At 38.4% G+C, this 21721-nt stretch overlaps 1 protein-coding gene across 3 annotated transcripts in view; it reads right to left on the bottom strand.

Moving 5' to 3' along the window:
- The window catches only part of LOC149160944 (nardilysin-like), a 413290-nt gene that overhangs the window by 191585 nt on the left and 199984 nt on the right, over positions 1-21721 (bottom strand). For all 3 annotated transcript variants that reach the window (XR_016261820.1, XM_089436840.1, XM_089436839.1), the window contains exon 10: positions 14057-14213. Coding sequence is in view for 2 of the 3 variants with exons in the window: in XM_089436840.1 (XP_089292966.1) it covers positions 14057-14213 (157 nt within the window). In the remaining variant the exon portion in view is untranslated. The remainder of the gene's footprint in view (positions 1-14056; positions 14214-21721) is intronic.

Raw genomic sequence — 21721 nt, 5'->3', positions numbered from 1 at the left:
CCTCAAAGCTTACTGATGACAGATTGGATCTCTTCTGTCGTTCGGAATATTTCTTGTTTTCTAAGCTTTCATCTTTGTTGATACAAGACGATATGATGCTCTTAGCGATAGACATAATTGTCATACTTAAAACGGATCGCACCATCCTAGATTAATCTTCTAGGAATCTTGTGATCCTTGGAGCTGTGTGGTGAATAGTTATTCTATGATTGGATTGAGCTCACTTCAGTATTCTTCGGAACATAAGTTTGTTTATGTTCTGCGTGATATAGATTTGTAGATTTATTAAGGCATCTACTCTTGTGATTCGGATGTAGATAAGGAATTTTTCTTGTTTGAACTTCCTTAAACATTTTTATGGCAATTTCCTGATTGCCATCAGGCATTGTTGTTGTTGACTTAACTACTAAATCTTTATTTGGGGTGTCCTCTGTTTGAACAACAACCTCTGAGTACGTTTTTACTTCAATAGGGTTTGGATTTGCATGAACTACGAGTTTAGTGGTATTGATGTTTGTTTCTACAACTTGGACTGCTACATCTGGAGATTTGATGCTTACTTCGTGACACGTTCTTCGAACCTATTCGTCAATGATTTCTTTTCGTCCTTAAATTTTTTAATCTGTTTGAGCAGATTTTGATTATGGTTTTTGAGACATAAGCATTCCTTATTCTCTAAGTCAACTTTATTTTGGCCTTCACGCTTCTCATCTTTTAAACACTTGATTTGTTCTACTAATGTTTGGTTAAGGCTCTTTAAACATAAATTTTCTTCTTCTTGTTCTAATAAACGCTCCTTGAGTTCCTTGTTTGATGCTTTAGCTTCTTGACTTGTTTGAGTTGTTTTTCTTGGTGATCTCTGAGGTGTGAAATTTCCTTGTCTTTGTTGCAGATGACTTCTTCCAGCTCTTTTTGATTCTTTGTTATAGTTTTTCCATTATCTTGAAACATCAATTCTGAGATATCCTTAAGGTCTTCTAATGAAGATTTCACTAATTTTGATTTACTTGTTGTCTCAAAACGTGACCATCTTCCCTTTATAAGGAAATGTCAAAACTTGTTTCTCTATGTTTAACATGAATGTACCCAAATCCTTAAAACAGGGGTGATCGGGTATGATGCCAAGGGTGACCAAAAGTCGTATATGCAGCAGAAATATTAAAATACTTCGTAAAAAAAGACATCCATCATAGGACAATAATTGTAAATTGTATATTATATAAAGAATTGATGTAGGATGAATACAAATGAGAATGAGGGTCATATATATATAGTCAAGTAAGTACCCTTTCACGAACAGTTATGTCCTTAGGGACATACCTTTTCATTAATTGTTAACTAAAAGATCATTAATATTAATTGTTGTCTTTTACATTATTTCTGCTGATTTTTATATAAATTTAATTTGTTACACATTCTTAGTTTTTCCACTACAATCAATTGCTTTTTAAAAAAGGCCCCTTTGGTGATGTGATAATAACATTCAACAAAGGTCTTTGTTGTATATCTATCCAACTATCCTTGACAATTGAACAGCCTAAATGAACTCAAGATTGCTTGAGGTCCTTTATAAATCCATGCATTCTTGCCACCCCTCTATTTAACAATGAATGTTGAAGTTTCTAAGTTTACTTAGTTAGAAACCCTCCATGCACTTTATCTAATTTATTCCTACCTACTTTTTATATTACTTAACAAGTTATTTACAATGTCAATACTGAAAATAAGCACTAGTGCATGCTCAACATATTACAGATTAGCAACTAAAGGAAACAGAAACAATCACACCATATGACACCATTATTTTTGGACTAATGTCCCCGGAAAAACCCAATTTGGGAAAACCAGTGCAGCTATTTGAGGGTTTTTTTATTAAGCAATATCAAAGTAATATCTGGGTGTCAAAACTGGCCTACCCAACAAAGAATTTCCTTGGCAGTAATACCTCTCAGTTTCTGACAAATCTCCTGGCTGAAACCCCTGATAATCCCTCCGACAGCTACTCAGCAAAAATCTGCCCCAAAAACACCAGCATCAGCCTCTCTCTGGACAACATCAGCCCCTCTCTGCCCAGCGCTAGCTCTGTGTCACCCCGAATGGGTCTGCATCAGCCTTAGGAGGCCTTGCGTCAGCCCTCTGGCCCTTTGCGTCAGCAACGTTGGCCTCTCTGAAAGCTCTACCCAACTCCCGACTGCCTCTGTGTGGCCCAATGTCTTAAAACTCTGACTCCGACTCGGCCGAGGGTCGACTCCGACACCGTATCGACTCGGCCAGCTCGATTTCAATGACTCGATCGTTGTAAAAAATACATTAAATATTTATTTTTTATAAAAACACATAATTTTAAAGATTTTCATTCATATTTCCAAACACACAACATTAGAATATAGATAGAAGACAACATATGATCAAAATAGGCTCATGAATATATCCATTATATCAAAATGGCACCCATCGCACTGTCCAATACATACACAATGATGATATAGAGATCAAAACAAAAACACATAACCAAGGAGGCTAGAAATGGCCTCTACAACAAAAGTTTACGACCAATACTACTGGCTACTGCTAGAGTTGCCAACATCATCTGGCTCAGTGTTACTTGGGAGCAGGAGCGAAAGCGAGGAGCGCGAGCGAAAATGGGAGCGGGAGCGACATTTTCAGCAGCTCCCGATTTGGGAGCGAATCCCGAAGGAGTTCGACAACCAATGTCACTAACATCAAGGTACATGGAGGGATTGGTGCTCTTGATTAAATACGAGTTCCATACCCTAATACATGACAAAATTCAATCCCCAATCCTGAAATCTTGAAAAACTGATAAGTCTACTGGATTTTGAATGAAATCTAAAATTCTACTTTCTCCATATGAAATCCAATGAGGCCAGAACCACTCTCAAACATCTTGAGTCATTTCATGGTAATGTCAAAAATTTAAGTAAAAGGATGAAAATGAAGATTAAGGAGAATGTCACTTTTACTTTAAGAATTTAACATTACCATGAATAGCATATCAATACTAGGGATCAGAGTCAGACAGGGAAAACCATGAGTCAGACAGGGAATCCCAGGGAGTCCCCAAGAATGAAATTTCAAACAAAAATGCCGCTGAAGTGACTTGACCGGCCGTTGTTATAGAGCCAGCCGAGTTGCCTCGGACTCGGCCAAGCTAGCCGGGTTGTTACCGAGCCAGCCGAGTCGTTAGCCAACTCGATCGGCTCGGTAACAACCCGGCCGGCCGGTCTAGTTCAAAGGCCGAGTCAACCCGGTTGGGCTATGACTCGGACCAACTCGGCCGAATCGGAGTCGAAACGGTCAGTTTTTAAAACAGTGATTTATTTCCCTAAGTCTAGACTTAAGGACTCCATTAAAAATATTAATTATTTTAATATCTCCTGAATTGTTTAGAATCTGCCCAAACCCTTTCTGAGTATTGGAGATCTCATGTGCCCCAATATCTCCACCAAATTTCGTGGCTAGAGCACATCCGATGCTACCTCAAATCAACACTCCCTCTTAGAGAGGACTGTGCTCTAGCAATACTCCTCATTGAGCATTACTCTGATCATCCAGCAGTGGTACCTGTGTTGATGCTAGGCCTTCCTGCCCAACATCCTCTGCACTACTACATCATGTACTGTTGCCCATGGTTCTGCCATTGCCACTGCTACATTTGTTTGACAACTCCCTCTACATCCGTGTTATTGTTGGTCCTTTCTCCCAGCATTGCATCCACACTGCACCTCCTCTCATCATGTTGCATCGTGTTGCCCACTGCTCCACTATAACTCAGTTACTGAGAAGTAAATAACTAATCTCCCAATCTGACCTCTTCATTGGGCTAGAGACCCTCCTAATGCTGAAGCTCCCTCTGCCGCTGACAAGTGCTCCCTCTCTGACCTCTACGTTGTTGCAACAACTCCCTACATCTCACACCGTTGCACACCTCTCTGTGCATCCGTCTCTACCCGACTCAGCCAGTCCTGCTAATCCTCTTTGGAGCTCCCATAGCAAGGTCTAATCCAAGAGGCTAGGATCCTGCCCCTCATCGCCTGTAGTCCGTCTGACTACAGCTTGATGTCTCCCCACTTCTTCTCAAGTGACGCGTGTGCACTCATGGCACAGTCATCGTCTGTCAAAACTTCCTTCTCTACCCGTGCTGGCACTACCTTAGTCTCGGAAGACTCTCGCTTACTCTTCTTCCGTGGACACTGGGCCGCATAATGACCCTGCTCCCCATAGTGGAAGCACTTGATCTTGGAGAGATCTTTCTTCTTCCGCTTTTCCTGCTTTCCCTCAGATACTAGGGCAACATATTCCTCCTTCCTACTTGACTTTGATCCCCTTGCTGCTGCTACCCGTCTTCGACTATCGTCTGATCTCTTCCTGGCGAAGAGCTGCCCACATCTCGTCCCAAGGTGGGAGAGTCCCTCTGCCCAGTATACTCTGGACCAATGTTGCACGAAGTGGGGACGAAGCAGGGATGTTTTTTGAAAGCGGGGACGCGAAAGCGTCATTTTCCAAAAATCTAGGAAGCGAAGCATCTGCGGAAGCGTCTGCTATATATATATATATAGATATATATATATATATATATATATATATATATATATATTTGCATTTATACTCAAAACAAACATCCCAAATACCAAATTAGTTGTAGAAGACATGAAAACATGCATATTTTTGCATAAATCAAGATAGATATAACATCCATTGTACATTAATGATTAATTATTCGAGCATCAACCATTTAGATGCATCAACCATCTAGAATCTAGATTCTTCTCCTCTTGTCTAGCCTTTGCCTCTACCTCGATTGTCTAGGGATATTAGTCAACATAGCCCAATTATGATCAAACTACCTAATTCAAGACTTAAAATATGGCAGAAAAAGGTTAACATGCTTGATCGATGATTTTGACTTGATTGAAAGGTAATTTTTTGCTAAGGGCATGCCGCGTGACAAAGGAGTTCAACAATTAACACCACCAACACTAGGTTACATATAGGGCTTGGTGCTCTTGATTAAATGCTAATCGCATACCTTCATACTTGATATAATCTAATGAAATGCCACAATCCCATTGATCCTGAATTCCTGAAAACTGTTAAGTCTGCTAAATTTTGAATAGGATATGAAATTCTATTTTCTCCATATGAAGTCCAATGAGGCTGGAACCACTCTCAAACATTCTAAGTCATTTCATGGTAATGTTAAATTTAAGTAAAAGGATGAAAATGAAAAATAAAGGAGAATGTCACTTTTACTTTAAGAATTTAACATTACCATGAGAGAGCATCTGCTATATTTTTATTTTTTTTGCTTTCATTCCTCACCCTAACCCAAGGTGGACCCACCCCCAACAAGCAAACTCACCTAAAATTAAAAAAAAAAAACCAATTTTCTAAACAGCGCGGTGTTTTTCCGGAATCGTATGGAAGCGCCACGCTTCATACTGCCGAAGCGTCATACGAAGCGCGCTTCGGAGGCCTGGAAGCACGCTTCCGAGCCACGCTTCCAAAAAGTCCAGGAAGCGGCAAAAAAATTCGAAAGCGCGCTTCCGACGAAGCTTCCTAGGCGCTTCTAGGCTTGGAACCGGCGGGGGGCGCTTCGTGCAACATTGCTCTAGACAAATACCTCCCAGTCTTCTGAGACAGCATTCAGGGTTGTCCTCACTATCAACTCCTGATCCGGTGTCGCTTCTATAGCAGTCAACTGATCTCAGATCTCATTCCATCCTCCGCGGAAGGTGTCAATCGGTTCTCCCTTCTTCATCTAATACGACCTCAACTGATTCTCAAGCAACATTCTTCTCTACACAGAACTATGCTGGTACAACTTCTTGAGAGCATCCCACATCTCAAATGTCGTTTCCTTCTCGGCTATGTGTGGTACTACATGATCCTTGACCCCATCAAGGATGATGCTCTTGGCCCTCACCATTGCCTCCTCGTCCTTGTCGTTATCATTGGGGTCGACTGGAATAGTTATTACCTTCAAGGCGAAGTTCTTGACATGATTCTTGTCAAGTAGAATAAGATTTTAGCCTTCCAGACTGCGAAGTTCGACGCTCCATCCAGTCTATCCCGGTCTCTTACTCCATGTAGTGCCATGATGCTCCTCTACTTCCGTACTTCAAGTTCTCTGTTCAACTCCTCTGAGTCTCTACTTCCCGTCTAGAAGTTCTCTTTTGGACTCCCTCTAAGTCCTGATTTCCCTCTTGGAAATCCTTCTATCGCTGTCGAGATGCCCCCTACTCTGATCGTCTTGTGCAACCGCACCACTAATCCAGGTTCTTCGGCTAGAAACCCTCGGTAGCAGCGCCTTTGGCCTTGCTCTGTCAGGTACTGTTTTAACTACAATACCCCAACACTCTGCAATATTCCCACAGCCTTCTAAACCCCAACCTGAAGGTGAGAGCTCCTAGGCTCTGTGAAATCTCAGCACTAGCAACTCGGCCTCCTCAGCCAACTACGTCAGCCTTCCTAGCTACTACGTGAGGCTCCCTTTGCCTTCCTTAGCTTTTGTGTTGCGTCTTCTCTACTCACCCTTGATGATGCAAGCACTGTGTCACCCTTCCCTTGTTGCTACCCTGCTAGAAACAACTTCTGTCACCTCGGGACATCTGTTTTTTGTTGTTATCGCTCCGCTCGACTGATGTCCTTAGTCCTCCTGTGATCTGCAATCACGCTCTGCTACCATGTTGAAATTTCTAAGTTTACTTATTTAGAAATCCTCCATGCACTTTATCTGATTTATTCCTACCTACTTGTTATATTACTTAACAAGTTATTTACAATGTAAATACTGAAAATAAACACTAGTGCATGCTCAACATATGACACCAGCAACTAAAGGAAACAAAAACAATCACACCATATGACGCCATTATTTTTGGACTAATGTCCCCGGAAAAACCCAATGTGGGAAAACCGATGCAGCTATCTAAGGGTTTTCTTATTAAGCAATATCAGAGTACAATCTAGGTGTCAAAACTGGCCTACCCAATAGAGAATTTCCTTGGTAGTAATACCTCTCAGTTTCTGGCAAATCTCCTAGCTAAAAGCTCAGATAATCCTTCCGGCAGCTACTTAGCACAAATCTGCCCCAGAAACCCCAACGTCAGCCTCTCTCTGGATTGCGTCACCCCTTCTCTGCCCTGCACTGGCTCTGCGTCACCCCGGATGGGTCTGCGTCAGCCTTAGGGGCCCTGCGTCAGCCCTCTGGCCCTCTGCGTCAGCAACACTAGCCTCTCTGAGGCTCTGCACAGCTCCCAGTTGCCTCTGCGTGGCCCTGCGTGAGCCATGGCTGGCTCTGCGTCACTCTCCCCGGCTACTGCGTTGCTCTCTCGACACTATCTCTGCCTATCTGTGTCTCTGTACTCAAATGCCCCTCAGCTGCATCTCCCGATCACTAATTCTATCTCTCTTAGTAAACCCCGCTCTAGAAAATAGAATGACTAATCATCTGGTGTATTCTCCAAGTGACCCTCAACCCTCCTCTTATACTTTTTCTGTTGACATAGCAACCGCCGAGATTGAGTCCCTAATCAACGGCTAAGATTAGATTTGGCTTGATCCATATCTTTTAGACCATTCTAACACAGTTTCATATTAATACACATTAATATTTTATTTTCCTTAAGTTTAGACTTAGGGACTCCATTAAAAATATTAATTATTTTAATATCTCCTGAACTGTTTAGAATCTGCCCAAACCCTTTTTGAGTATTGGAGATCTCATGTGCCCCAACCTCTCCACCAAATTTCGTGGCTAGAGCACATCCGATGCTACCCCAAATCAACAATGAAGTCATCATTTTGTTGTACCCTAAGGTTGCATATCTTGTCCTTGTAGCTATGATTTTTCTCACCACTTCTTTATAGTATGGTGAACAAGTGACATTAACTGAAATTCCATTTGCCATAAAAAAATATGCTATGGCATCATCTGCTTCATCCCTATAGAAGGCATTGTACTTTTTTGAATGGATTCACTTACACTAGTCCTCCTAGTACTAGAAACCCCTTGAATAGGCTCAATTTGGATGTAATTTTGTTCATTCATATATTGGAATGAATGTTCATGTCTACCTCTCTTATTAAGAGATACAGTGCTACTATCACATTCATTGCTTCCATTGGCTTTCATTTGAAGCATAGTCATCTCCATTCTTTGTTGTAGCTTGCATATGCAACCCTTCGTTCCTAACCCATGTATGCCCAAACAATGATGCCATGCTCTTGTATAGCTACCCTTAAAGGCATGCTCACACAAAGTGCATTGCCATTCCTCACAGCCACCACGATTGTTTGCCTTGTTTTGTTATCATTTTCATGAACTTCATTAAAGGTTTCATGGAAATGTTGCCTGATTAGTTGTGGGTAGCTATCATTGTCAATGCATTCTGTTCTTCAGCTTGTGGGCCTTGCAAAGGTAGTGGGGGTCTAATCTTGCTGTCATCACCAATACTGAAAAATTACATTAAAATACAAAAAAAATAGTAGAACTTACTAGGAATTTAAATTTTTCAACTCAAATATTTGCTTAAATTGAAAAAAAATTAAAAATAGAATTTGCAAAACTTATTACTATTAATGATAGCATAATAAAAAGAATTCCCTTATTTATTACTAACAACAATGTACATTCAAAATTTTGTTACCCCAAGGGCCGTTGAAAATTGAAATGCATGAAATTTAAGTCTTTATAATTTATTGGAATATGAAACTATATTTAAATTTTAAAATTTAAAATTTGTTGGAACTTTGCAAAATAAACACTTGGAACTATCACAATATATTACTGTTAACTTGCTAAGTCCTCTTTTAAATTCCAATGCCTACCACATTATGTAGATATAATTAAAAACTAAAAGTAAAAACTTAAAATCCTACGGTGCAATAATAAATATAGTCTCTGAAAAATTCTAGATGCAACATATATATGTAGAAAAATTTTAAAAAGATGCGAATCTGAAACATAAAATATTTAAAGAGGAAAATTTCATTTAAATTTTGAACTGTAACAAGACAAAATGAAATTTTCAACACCACAGCTGGAAATATTGACTTACAGCCATATATGCTCATTTTCAACCATTTGTTATCCATTACTATTTAGTAACTAATTACTAATTAGATATTCAAAATTCTATTTAAAATTTAAAAATTGTTAAAACAATAAAACATAAATAGTAAATATGATGTCGCTAAGTTTTTTTTATAACTATAATCCTGCAATTTACATTTATCATTTGGTATAAAATTTAAATAATAAATCTAAAATCTGGATGCCCTGTTCGAAGCTCTGAAATCATTTCAACAAAGTCGGTTAAAAATAGAAATCGTTAAAAATCCAACTCCAACGAAACAAGACAAATTATTCACACGAAGCAGGCATTTAATAAGTTGCTTTTATATTGTTCCATTTCATGTGATTTCAAAATTCCATAAAAAGAATTTTCCAATTTTGGTCTGGTCCAAATATGGCAGCTAAAAATAAAATAACCATAAAACAGTAAACTATAATTTTACTCTAAATTGTATCCATAGATTTAAAAACCGGTCGGCATGAACCAGAAACCAATCAAACCGGCCGGTTCATTAGGAAACCAAGTCAAACCAAGAAAAAAACCCGGTTTAAAGGTTGACTTCGCCAAAAATCACAAAAACCAGACCAAACTGGCCGGTTTATGAGTAGGTGGCAGATATTCTCACTAAGTCACTAGCAAAAGGGAAGTTTGTTAAGTATTGAGATAATATAGGGATAGTGGAGAATCCCTTCCTTGCTAGGAGGGAGCGTTGAAGCTTGTAATAGCTTCAGAAGGTCTTCTACATAGGCTTGGTGTCTTGGCTTTGCCTCTTTAGGTATTTATGTCTTCTTTCCTAAGTTTAGCTTAGGAAAAGTACAATAATTAAAGTCAATTAATTATTGTGGAATTTAAGTAATTTTCTATGGAGAAATAATAAAATTATTTAAATACTTAGAAATAATCTCATCCATTGATCTCCTAGATCTTCTAGAAGTGAGATTAGGGTTAGGCATTTGCGCTTAATGAAGATTATAAATGAAAGCCTGAGGGAGAGGCGAAGACACAGACAGAGAAGAAATGCAGCTGCAACATTTTCGGGAAGCAATTTTCTCATGAAAGAGTGAATTCTTTGGAGCGAGAGGCTTAGTTAGACTAAGGAGAAGGAGAATACAGGGATAACTTTGGGAGTGTTTCCAAGAAACCAATTTGCTAGAGATTGGAAAGGCCAAATTGTTGAATCGAGGAGGCGCAGTTGCTAGGGAGGCCAATTTGCTAGTGTCGATTTGTGAGTGCGCAAAGCCTAAGCAAGGGCAAGGCGCAAGAGTTGATTTACTAGTGATAGGTGGGTTGATTTTCTCCAGGCCAAATTTCTTCAATGGCTAGTTTCTATTTGGTCTAATTTCCGTGGGTCGAATTATTCCAGTGGGGCTGCATTGCAGGATCCATTCACTATATTTTTTTTGTAAATTCTCTATGGGTCAAAACCCTGATTTTCCAAATTAATTAATGAAGGAGAATTGTTCTGGGTGTTTATCTGTTGTAATGTGTGATGGATCTCTCTATGATTTTATTTCCGCTGCTTATTTAATATTTTGGAGTTAAAATACCAATGGTTTTATTTTTCAACAATTTAGAATTTATTTGGTGAAATAAATAAGTTGTTGAAAATAAACATTGTCGCAAGAAAATAAATCTGGGCTAGTATTAGGAGATTTAACATTTGGCTATATTTATTAGCTCAATTCTCATCTCCCCCGTTTCAGAAACAATGCCTATTAAATCTTGATAATCCTTTGTGAAGGCATACTAGTATTACTTCAACATGACGACTATTTATCTTGTTTCCTGTTTTGTCAGCAATCTCCAATTGTCGCCATATTATGTCAAGCATTAGCAGAACTGTCGACTTCTTTTACCCTTATCTCTACGATAACACAAGATAAATGCCTAGATTGGATAAGTTTCCTTTCTCTTTCAATGGATTGTATAAAATGTGGAGAAAATTGAATGCTGTCACTTGTATCTTCTAGTGTTTGTTCTTCTGGATTATTATTCTATAAGTGTAATCAATTGCCTGTAGGTTTCTTGATCTGATTTCTTGTACATGAAGCTCTTCCCATATGACTTTTTTGTGTCCAACTGGATTCCACTATAGGTAAGAATATCCATGACATTCGTCTTCTTTTGCTTCTTATAAGTGAGAAGTGTGTTAGTGGGTGGTGATGAGTGTTTGAGTCTTCAAGTGAAACTTTGAAATCCCTCTTCCAACTCAATCATTCACATTTATTTCTTGTCTTCAATGTACTCATTTTTTCGATTGTTAAGTCAGCTGTCTGTGAGCTAAAATTTAAATAAATAAATAAAGAATGAAAGAAAGAAAGACTATAAAATTCATTCATAGCTCAAACCAATTCCATAGATTATCATATGCTTCTTACACCTTGTACCATTTTGTTTGCCAAAGCCCCAACTGGGGAATAGAAAAACTGAGGCCACACTCCATCATAAAACTCTGTTTCTTTCCAACCAATTTCAGAGTTGCTTAAACATTTGACCAGTTTCAAGCTTGCTGGAATCTATTTTGGCTATTAGTTGCCTTGACATAAAACTTACCTAAAGCACTATCTTTAAAATAAAATGTTGCATTTATATTTAACTCTATAATTTATTCACAGCCTGATTCAGCTCAGAAGTTTGACCTGCCATAATCAGCTAACTTGATATATTTTTATCAACCACAAAGAAAATAGCAAACAGAACACAAAGTCCATAATATAGCCAAGAGAAGCAAATTATTTAACAAACTCCACCCATATATTATAATTTATAAAAGCTTTGGGCAACCACCAAAGAACATGAAGATTCGTAACAGTTTCAGTAAGGATTTCACTTTCCCCAAACAATCTCCCTTTATATGTAGGCCCCGTGCAACATTTACAAAGTTTGTCTTTACATTTTCAAAATATACAAAAAAGAAATCTCAGAGAACAATTGGTGATAAGATAAGATAGTTTTATTAATGTCCAAATACTGACCCAGTGACCACAAAATAGATCCAACTCAATTCCACCATAGGTAAGAATCTCCACAACACTTTTCTTCTTTTGCTTCTTATAAGTGAGATATGTGTTAGTGGGTGGTGATCAGTGTTTGATTATTCGAGTGAAAGTCCTCTTCCAACTTGATTATTCACATTTATTTCTTTTGTCTTCAATGTACTCCATCTTTTCAATCGCTAAGTCAGCTTTTTTTGAGCTAAAATTCAAATAAATAAGGAAAGAAAAAAAGACTCCATCAAATTCATTCACAGTTCAAACCAATTCCATATATTACCCTATGCTTCTTACATCTTGTACCATTTTGTTTGCCAAATCCCCAACTGGGGAAGAGAAGAAGTGAGGCCACACTCCATCATAAAACTCTGCTTTTTTCCAACCAGTTTCAGAGTTGCTTAAACATCTTGGCCAGCTTCAAGTTTGTTTGTATCTACTTTTGCTATTAGTTGTCTTAACATACGACTTTTGTAAAGCACTCTCATTAAAATAAAATTTTGCATTTATATTTAACTCCATAATTTATTCACAGCCTGCTTCGGCTCAGAAGTTTGACCTGACATAATCGGCTGACTTGATTTATTTTTATCAGCCACAAAGAAAAATAGCAAACAGAACACAAAGTCCATAATATAGCCAAGAGAAGCAAACTAGTTAACAAACTCCACACAACTATTACAAAATCTTTGGGCAACCACCAGCGAACATGAAGATTCACAACAGCTTCAGTAAGGATTTCACTTTCCCCAAACAATCTTCCTTTATATGTAGGACCCATGCAACATTTACAAAGTTTGTCATTACTTTTTCAAAATATACAAAAAAAGCAATATCAGAGAACAAAATCCAGAGAATTCAACTTCTGGTGATAAGATAGTTTTATTAATGTCCAACTACTGACCCAGTGACCACAGAATAAGTCAAATGGAAACACACAAAAAGAGAATATCAGAAAACAAAATCCAGAGAATTCAACTTCTGGTGATAAGATAGTTTTATTAATGTCCAACTACTGACCCAGTGACCACAAAATAAGTCAAATGGAAACACACAAAAAGAGAATATCAGAAAACAAAATGCAAAGTTCAAGTAACTTCTGGGAGATGAGATAAGATAGTTTTACTACTGTCAGAAATAGGTCAAAGGGGACAGTGTTTAAGATAAGATAATTTTATTACTATCCAACTACTGACCAGAAGTAGATCAAACGAACTGCTCAAGTACCACAGCGTGGAATATAAAGTGGGAGCAAAAAGGCTGCTCCTAAAAAGGCATATAAAAACATGATAATTATTCAAGCGAAACTAGAAATATAATTAGTAAATCTGGTATACTTAATATCACTCCTTCACATAGATGTTTAGGACCACCTAGAGATAAGACAAGACAATTTTATTAGTGTCCAACAAATGACCACAAAAGTAGGTCAATGGAACTGAAGAGTACAACCGGTATGAATACAAAGTGGCACTGCAAGCGCAGCTTATATAATTAGTAAATCTGGTATACCTAATATCACTCCTTGGCATAGATGTTTAGGACCACCTAGAGATAAGACAAGATTGTTTTATTAGTGTCCAACAAATGACCACAAAAGTAGGTCAATGGGACTGCAAAGTACAACCGATATGAATACAAAGTGGGACTGCCAGTGCAGCTTCTAGAAAATGCCAAAAAATAATAAAAAGAAATAAACCTACACAAGTATAACATCAGAGCAATATGGAGAAGAAAGACTGTTCTTGAAAATCCCAACCTCGCAGCAAAAAATAATGTCATTAAATTATTTTTTGATGTCCTGACAGATTATAATTAGGTTCACCTAGACAAAATTTGGAGAGAAGATTTTTGCAAATACCAACCTTGTGAAAATCTGTAGGATAATTATTGAAGAAGCTAAAGAGAATGGCAATGGATCACAACAACATGTCATAAAACCACCAATGGGGATAGACAGCAAACCTGCAAGTTCTGCTGCATAATCATCTTGGGGCTGCTCTTCTGAAAATCTAAATTCTAGGTTTCCAATATCTTGAAGCTCCTTAAATACCCATTCTTGTGGAGCCATGTCACGCAGAAACTTCACATACTGATACAGATACCCAATTACCTCCAACACCTAAATAAGATATTGAAATTTTGCCAATTAATATCCTTGATAAAAGAAAATCAACTAGCCTCAAGCACCACTCTCATAAATTATGATATATTTAGATAGTCTTTAAATTGACCTACCTAACCTTAGATATGGATAGATGTTATCCTAACTCTCTGAAAAGCATAACAACAGAACATACAAAACCATTGTACAGGTTTCACAAAATGTTCATGAAGATAATTTAGAAACAAGTTAATTCCTGCAGAAGTCTAAATTTCACACTGCAGAAGTTTATAAACATTTTGTTGAATTTTGTAGCTATGGTCAGTCTTCATAATTTATATTTTTTATACTTGAAATATATAAAGAAATTGTAAGACATGTTCTTCATGTCATTTTCATTGTTTAGCCCTTGAAAGGATTATTATAAGACATGTTATTCATGTCAGTATCAAAAGAGAATTTCGAAATTTGAATTTTGAATATTTGGCTCCAAACTAGTCAAGTTAGCCCTAGTGAAGAGACACACCCATTCGGACAGGCAGAACATTATATGTAGAGCATTTGACCTCCACCACAAGGCACCATTCGCCCTCACGGAAGACTAGATATTCTGGGCATCCTAGCAAAGAAGAAGAAGGACGAAGTAAGACGAATAAGGACGAATTCATCTCTACCACTTTTCCCTCTCTTCTTGACTTCGCACATGTGACTTTTTTGGGCAGTTACTGGGCAGCAGGTCAAACTTTGGGACAGCAGGGCCAAACTTCTGGGCAGCAAGGCCGAGTTTCTGGGCATAATTTGGGAGCCCAAAATTTGGCCTAGGCAGATCAGAGAGGGCCGAAGTTGAAGGGCAGAAGATTGACTTGACAATAGGGTTGTTTGACCATAGCATTGTTGGTCAGTTTGACTTCATAGTTGACTAGCTGTATTAGGTGTATCTCTTATTGAACTGAAGAATTTCTCTAAGAAAAAGGTGGATGGGTTTTTCCCGCAAGTGGATTTTCACTGGGTAAATCTTGTGTTCTCTTTGTGCATTGTGATCTCTACTGCCCTTGTGTATTTATGGTTGAATTTCTTATGTGTAATTGCTTAATGATAAACTGGAAGTGCTAAAAGAATATCTACATCATTCAAAGTAATTATCAGTTTTTCAGAAATCAGTGATTATATATATTGCACTTGAAAAGCCAACACATCTAGACATTATAATATCACAAAAACATCAATTACCAGTTTTGTGTCAAAATAGACATTCCTGTAGTTAATCAACTGAAATTAGCTTAAAATGGCAATGTATCTAAGGTTCTAAACATGAACAATTGTCAAGGCAAATTTACTTCATAGAATAACAGAAATAAAAGGCCTCAATGGACTCCTTGGTTGAAGCATACTCTTAATACTGAGAAATGTAGAAAACTAGTTCCACTGCTGAACAAGCATTTGCAATACTTCATAATTGCATAATTATGGTTATATAAACAGTCGCGAGCAGCAAGACATAAACACCAGCAGTGAAGCTTGATTATCAAAAGCCACGAGTATGGAAAGTTTAAAAACCAAACCTTTGAATTAAGAAATGCCAAAGACAGGCGAAATTCACAATTGGAAGCTTCAGTGTTTTGTTTATTTGAGACAAAATTCAGATGCATCTTATATGTCATTAATGCAGAGGACAAAACAAATCATTCATTATGAAAATACATCATATATCCTTTACATTTCCTGCAAAAGTAAGGGCATGCAGAAAATCCATACATGGGAACCTAAGTTGCATGACACAGGGAAACGGATGGGAGTTTCTGAAACAGAAACACAATGGAAACGTGACCATCACCTCCCCCACCCAACCCCCCGCCCCCACAAAAAACATAATAATAAAAATAAAAATTAAAGACAGGGAAACATGTGTACACACACAGAGATATTATTGTAACTTGGGAAGAAATCAATATGGATAAATGAGCAAGAACATTTAAATGACAAGCAATGTTCCCCCATCACTTACATTGGAATCCTCATCATTAGTATCACCTTTTGCCTCTACCTCAATCCTCTAGGGAGATCAGTCAACACCACCCAATTTTGATGAAACTACCTAATCCAAGCTTTAAAATATGCCACGAAAAGCCTAGCATGCCTGATCAATGATTTTGGTTTCAGTGAAGGGTACATTTTTGCTAAGGCCATCACAGGAGTCCAACGAGCAATATCACTAACATTGAGTTACATAAAGGGCCAGGTGCTCTTGATTAGCGACAAATTCCATACGTTCATACATGATAGAATCTAATGAAAAATAATCCTAAAATTGTGAAAACTGTTAAGTCTGCTGAATTTTGAGTAGGATATGAAATTCTACCATCAATTAACAACAATTTGGCGGAAAATGAGAGTGAAATCCTTTTTAAGGAAAAATTTACAATCTTACAGGTTTCTAGCATAGTTTTAAAAACCAGAACCGGGTTTTGAACTGGCCACCCATCTAATCGTGATTCAAACTGGAACCAAATCAAACCGGATTGAACCGGATTCAATAAACTGGAATTGAAAAAAATACATAAAACAATTAATTTTTAATGAAGATTACAAACCATGATTCCAAACCATTAGATAACCTCATTTTGAGATCACATCAACACATCTTCTCTTCTCTCTCCTCTTGTGATTGGCTCATACAGGTTTGTAATCAAGGAAGTCGAGCTGACACGTGCAAAGGGGAAGAAGGACATTTTGAAATTTCTGTGTTGACTTTTGTTTGGGAGGCCAAATTTTTTGGTGAAGAAAGCGAACTATTTTGGGCTATTTGACTAGGGCTGACCACAGACCTTTGACTGCTGTTTGACCATAGTTTGACCGCATATTCTCTCTCCTTTGACCAAGTTGTTTTTGGGACTATTTTGACTTATTTTTTTACCAGTAAAGGAGCTGAATATTTTAACTTTTGACCAAGCAGACTTGGAGTTGATTTGCCTGCTGAATGTTGCGGGTTAGGGCATCTTTAACTACTGTTGATTGCTGTTGACTTTGACCAAAAGTTGCATACTTTGACTTTGGATCAGATTTGACTTTTAGGCTCATCTTTCATTGGATATTAGTTAGTTTAATTCAGTGTTGCGGGAGAGCGCCCCCCCCCCCCTCGAACCCGCTCCCGAATCGCGCTCCGGGCGGGAGCGGCTCGGGAGCACACTCCCAAAATCGCTCCCAGACGGGACCGATTTTCGGGAGCGCGCTCCCTTAAAAAAATTTGCGCTCCCTGGTCTGTTAGGGAGCGACACAGGGAGCGATCGCTCCAGCGCTCCCGGAGCGATTTTTAATGCCCGGAAGCGACCGGGGAGCGATCGCTCCCTGATCGCTCCCAGACATTAAAAATCGCTCCGGGAGCGATTCGAGCCAGGCCGGGAGCGCTTTGGCGGAAAAAAAATCCGCCGGACCCGAAAATTAAAAAAAAAAAATAGAAAATTTTTTTAGTTTTATAAGCCCAATGGGCCAAAAAAAATTCATTATAACTTCATTGAGCTTGAGTTTGGAGCTGGAGCAAGAGCAAAGGAGCGAAGAGCAAGTGCTGAGGAGCAAGGAGCAAGTGCCAAGGAGCGAGGAGCAAGCCTGCAGAGGTAAGTAACTTAGTAATTTAGTTAGTTTAGCTGGTTAGGTAGTTAATTTAGTTAATTTAATTTAGTTGTTTGAGTTTAAAGATCATGTATTTAAATTAAATTAATAAATTAAATTAATTAATCCCAATAAATTAAATTAATTTGCAGATTCAAGAATCAAAACCCTACAAACATCAAACACCATGGACCTGGCTATATTTATTGGCATTTTCCTCTTCCTGGTCCCTTTTATGGTTATTATGGTGCTGGAGAGTAGGAAACGGAGGGGGCCCCAAACTGAAGAGGGGGATGAAGAAGCCGGAGAAAGTCAAACGGGTGAAAACCCCAGTGAGGAGGAGTTGGAGGAGGGTGAACATGACCCTCAAAAAACTAAACAAGACCAAACTCCATTGTGGAAATATGTTCACAAGGCTGAAACAGGGAGAGGGGGTGGAACCACTAAATTTCATTGCCCCCATTGCAACACTGATTACACAGGTTCATACACCCGTGCTAGAAGACACCTCTGCGGGAAAAGGCCATGGGATGGAGAGAAACAAATAGGAATCAAAACTTGTACAGCGGTGTCAACAGCAGATAGAGCCAAATACATAAGGGATGAGGAGGAAGCCCAATACAGAACAAAAAAATCAAGGGGTTTCTTTGAACCAAGCTCACAATCACAAAGAACTCCTTCAGCATCCTCCCAAGGCAGTGGATATGGACATGGAGGCACAGGGTCATCATCTTTAAGGCGTAGAACCATATCAGATTTCCTTGATGAGGGGTGTAGGAATGATGTGGATTCAAAAGTTTACAGGTTTCTCTATGCATGTGGGATACCATTCAATGTTCTACGCTCACCTTATTGGCACGAAATGGTTTCTGCCATAAATGATGCCCCTAAAGGATACAAGAGCCCTGGGTATGACAAGGCAAGAATCGTTGGCCTTGATCATGAAAAAGCAAAAATATCACATTCTTTGAATAAAATGACAAGTTCTTGGACTGACCATGGGGTGTCCATTGTATCTGATGGATGGACAAATGTAAAAGGCAAGCCATTGATAAGTGTTCTTGCTGTCTCTGTTAGTGGTCCCATCCTTCTAGCTGCACATGATTACTCAGACAAGTTCAAGACCGCCATCAACGTTGCAGAAGCATTACTTGAAACAATTGAGCGTATTGGCCCATACAATGTCATCCAAGTCATCACTGATAATGCTCCTAATTGTAAGGCAGCGGGAGCAATTATTGAGGATAAATACCCAAACATATTTTGGTGTGGATGTTTGGTTCACACATTGAACCTTCAGTTGCATGATATTGTCAAAAACAAAAATGAACAATACCAATGGATTGGTAATTTGTACAAGAAAGGCAAACAAATGATAAAATTTATTACAAATCATAGCAATACCCATGGCCTTTTCCGCAGTCACTCGAGATTGGAGTTGCTGAAGATTGCGAGGACTAGATTTGGTAGCTATTACCTCACCTTCAGGCGCCTTTTGAAGGTAAGAGAGGCATTAGCTAGCATGGTATCAAGTCCACATTGGCAGGTGTTAAAGGAAAGGGCTACAAATGTAGCTGACATGGCAGGTTTTGAAATGGTGGAGGAGGCCGCTCTTGATGGGCAGTTTTGGACAAGTATGAGGCAGGTATTGGATTTCACCAAGCCAATTTATCACATGATTCGGTTTGCAGATACAGACAAACCAGTGATTGGCGAGGTGTATGAGCAAATGGATACCATGTTGGGCGAAATAAAAGACATTGTTCATAATAGAGATCCCAACTTGTACAAACTGATTCATGATTGTGTGTGTGAACAGTGGAATAGGCTTAACCTTCCACTACATTGCTTGGCGTATATCCTTACGCCAAAATACTACTCTACATCTTGGTTGGGCCAACCTGCAGTAGGGGGTGGGGTTAGGACCAAACCCCATTTAGATCAAGAGGTAACTAAAGGATATTTGGAAGCATTAGAAAAGTTGGTACCTGACAGGGAGGAATGTGCAGCTATGCGCCTTGAAATAGGCAGATACTTCAGTGGCACTGGTTTGTATAGTAACTTCCATGCAATGGACGTCAAAGATAAATTTGAATCTCTCACATGGTGAGAAACATATGGCGGCCACGGACTTTTGCCAAAATTGGCAAAAAAAGTTCTTTCACAGGTTGTAAATTCTTCTTCTGCAGAGAGGTGTTGGAGCACCTACAGCTATATACATAATGTGAAAAGAAACAAACTCAATGAAAACCGAGCAGAAAGCTTGGTTTATGTGCACTACAACTTGAGGTTGTTGAGTCATTACTGTGATCGGGCTAATGAGGATCCCACATATAAAATTTGGGACAATCACCCAGAGGATGACAATTTGGAGGATGGCATTGTACATATTGAAGAACTAGAAGAGGAACTTGTAAGGGATGAAAATGAAGCAGCAACCATGCCACCTCCACCTCCACCTCCACCATCCAGTAGCAGTGCTCGAGGTCTGAGTCTTGTTCCTTTGCTGTCGCCACCTCCATCTACACCCTCGCGTGGAGGTTCTAGTTCTGGTCGTCGGTCTGTGCGGGAGACTCCTAGAAGACCACCACGACCTGCTTATACTCCTGGAGACTCTCGTGGCAAGGGCCACATGTAGATTTACAGTTTACTTGTCTTTTTTAGTTTCTATTAGACTTCAGTTTTCATAACTGTTGAGTTTTGAGTCCTTGACTCTTGACTCTTGACTCTTGACTCTTTCATATCATAATGATATTTTTTGTAAACATTATATCACTGTGACAATGAAAATTTGAAGTTTGAAGTTGGGCCTTCGCAATTATAACTCATTGGCAATTATTGTGAATTATGAATATGATGCTTTGTGAAAGACTAAAGTTGTTTCATTTCATCTCATTATTCATGTTTCATTTTATAAATTTTTAACATTTCATATCATGTTAACAGTTAGAAGTTAAGACTTAGAAATATCTTCGATATTACTTCTTGTAATGGTTAAACTTAGCTTACAAGTACAACTTTGGTGATCAATGATGATAAATGTTATTGAATTTTCAATTTTGAAAGCTTGAAGTTGAAACTTTAATATTGAATTTGATGAATCATGATTTATAAGACTCAATATGTTGCAGTTGTAATATGTATTTTACTAACTTGTGGACATGGTTGATGACGATTATAATTTCTAGATGATTGATGTGATATGGTTCAATGATCAATCTATGTTTTTGTATGTTTTTTATGTCTAATTCATCATTCTACATGTTTTTGTTGACATATATGTATCAAAAATTAAAAAATATAAAAAATATATATATTTTTAAGAAATTGCTCCCGGATTCGCTCCCAAACCGGGAGCTTCTGAAAATGGTCGCTCCTGCTCCCGCTCCCAAGTAACATGGGTTTAATTGATTGGTCAAAGTTGTTGTCCTTTGACTCATGATTGGATTGGGATACTGTATCTCTCTGCTGAACATTTTATAATAGATGAATAATTCTAAAGGGTTTCCCCCTTGTGGAGTTTTTCCCTAGTCTTTGACGAAATCTTGTGTCTCTCTTGTTTCATGTTCTTAGTTGTCTTCTATTGCATTTGAAGTATTGTTCTATCTACAATTGCTCATTGTTATTGGAAGATTAAATTCGTTGAAAAGTGATTGCTAATTGAAGAAAGAATTGGGCTAAGTGATTGTACTAAGCATAGAATGGTGGAAAATTAACATGGTATCAAAGTTGACTGAAGACAAGCCCAAGGAGACAAGTGACAAACAATCACCTTTGAAGGAATCTATTTGGAAGAAGCTACTTGGTCAAAATGTCTACCTCTTACTTCAAGGATACAGAGAAGTTGGGTGACTCATCCAACTTTGTTGCTTGGAAGATTAGGTTGGAAGTGATATTGGATGAAAATGATGTTTTGGAGT

Source organism: Pinus tabuliformis, chromosome 5_2, assembly GCF_031772625.1.
Source record: "Pinus tabuliformis cultivar Carrire ecotype Pingquan chromosome 5_2, CPIR1, whole genome shotgun sequence".
NCBI lineage: Eukaryota > Viridiplantae > Streptophyta > Pinopsida > Pinales > Pinaceae > Pinus > Pinus tabuliformis.
Note: the sequence above shows the minus strand (reverse complement) of the source record. Positions and strands in the feature narration are given on the sequence as shown.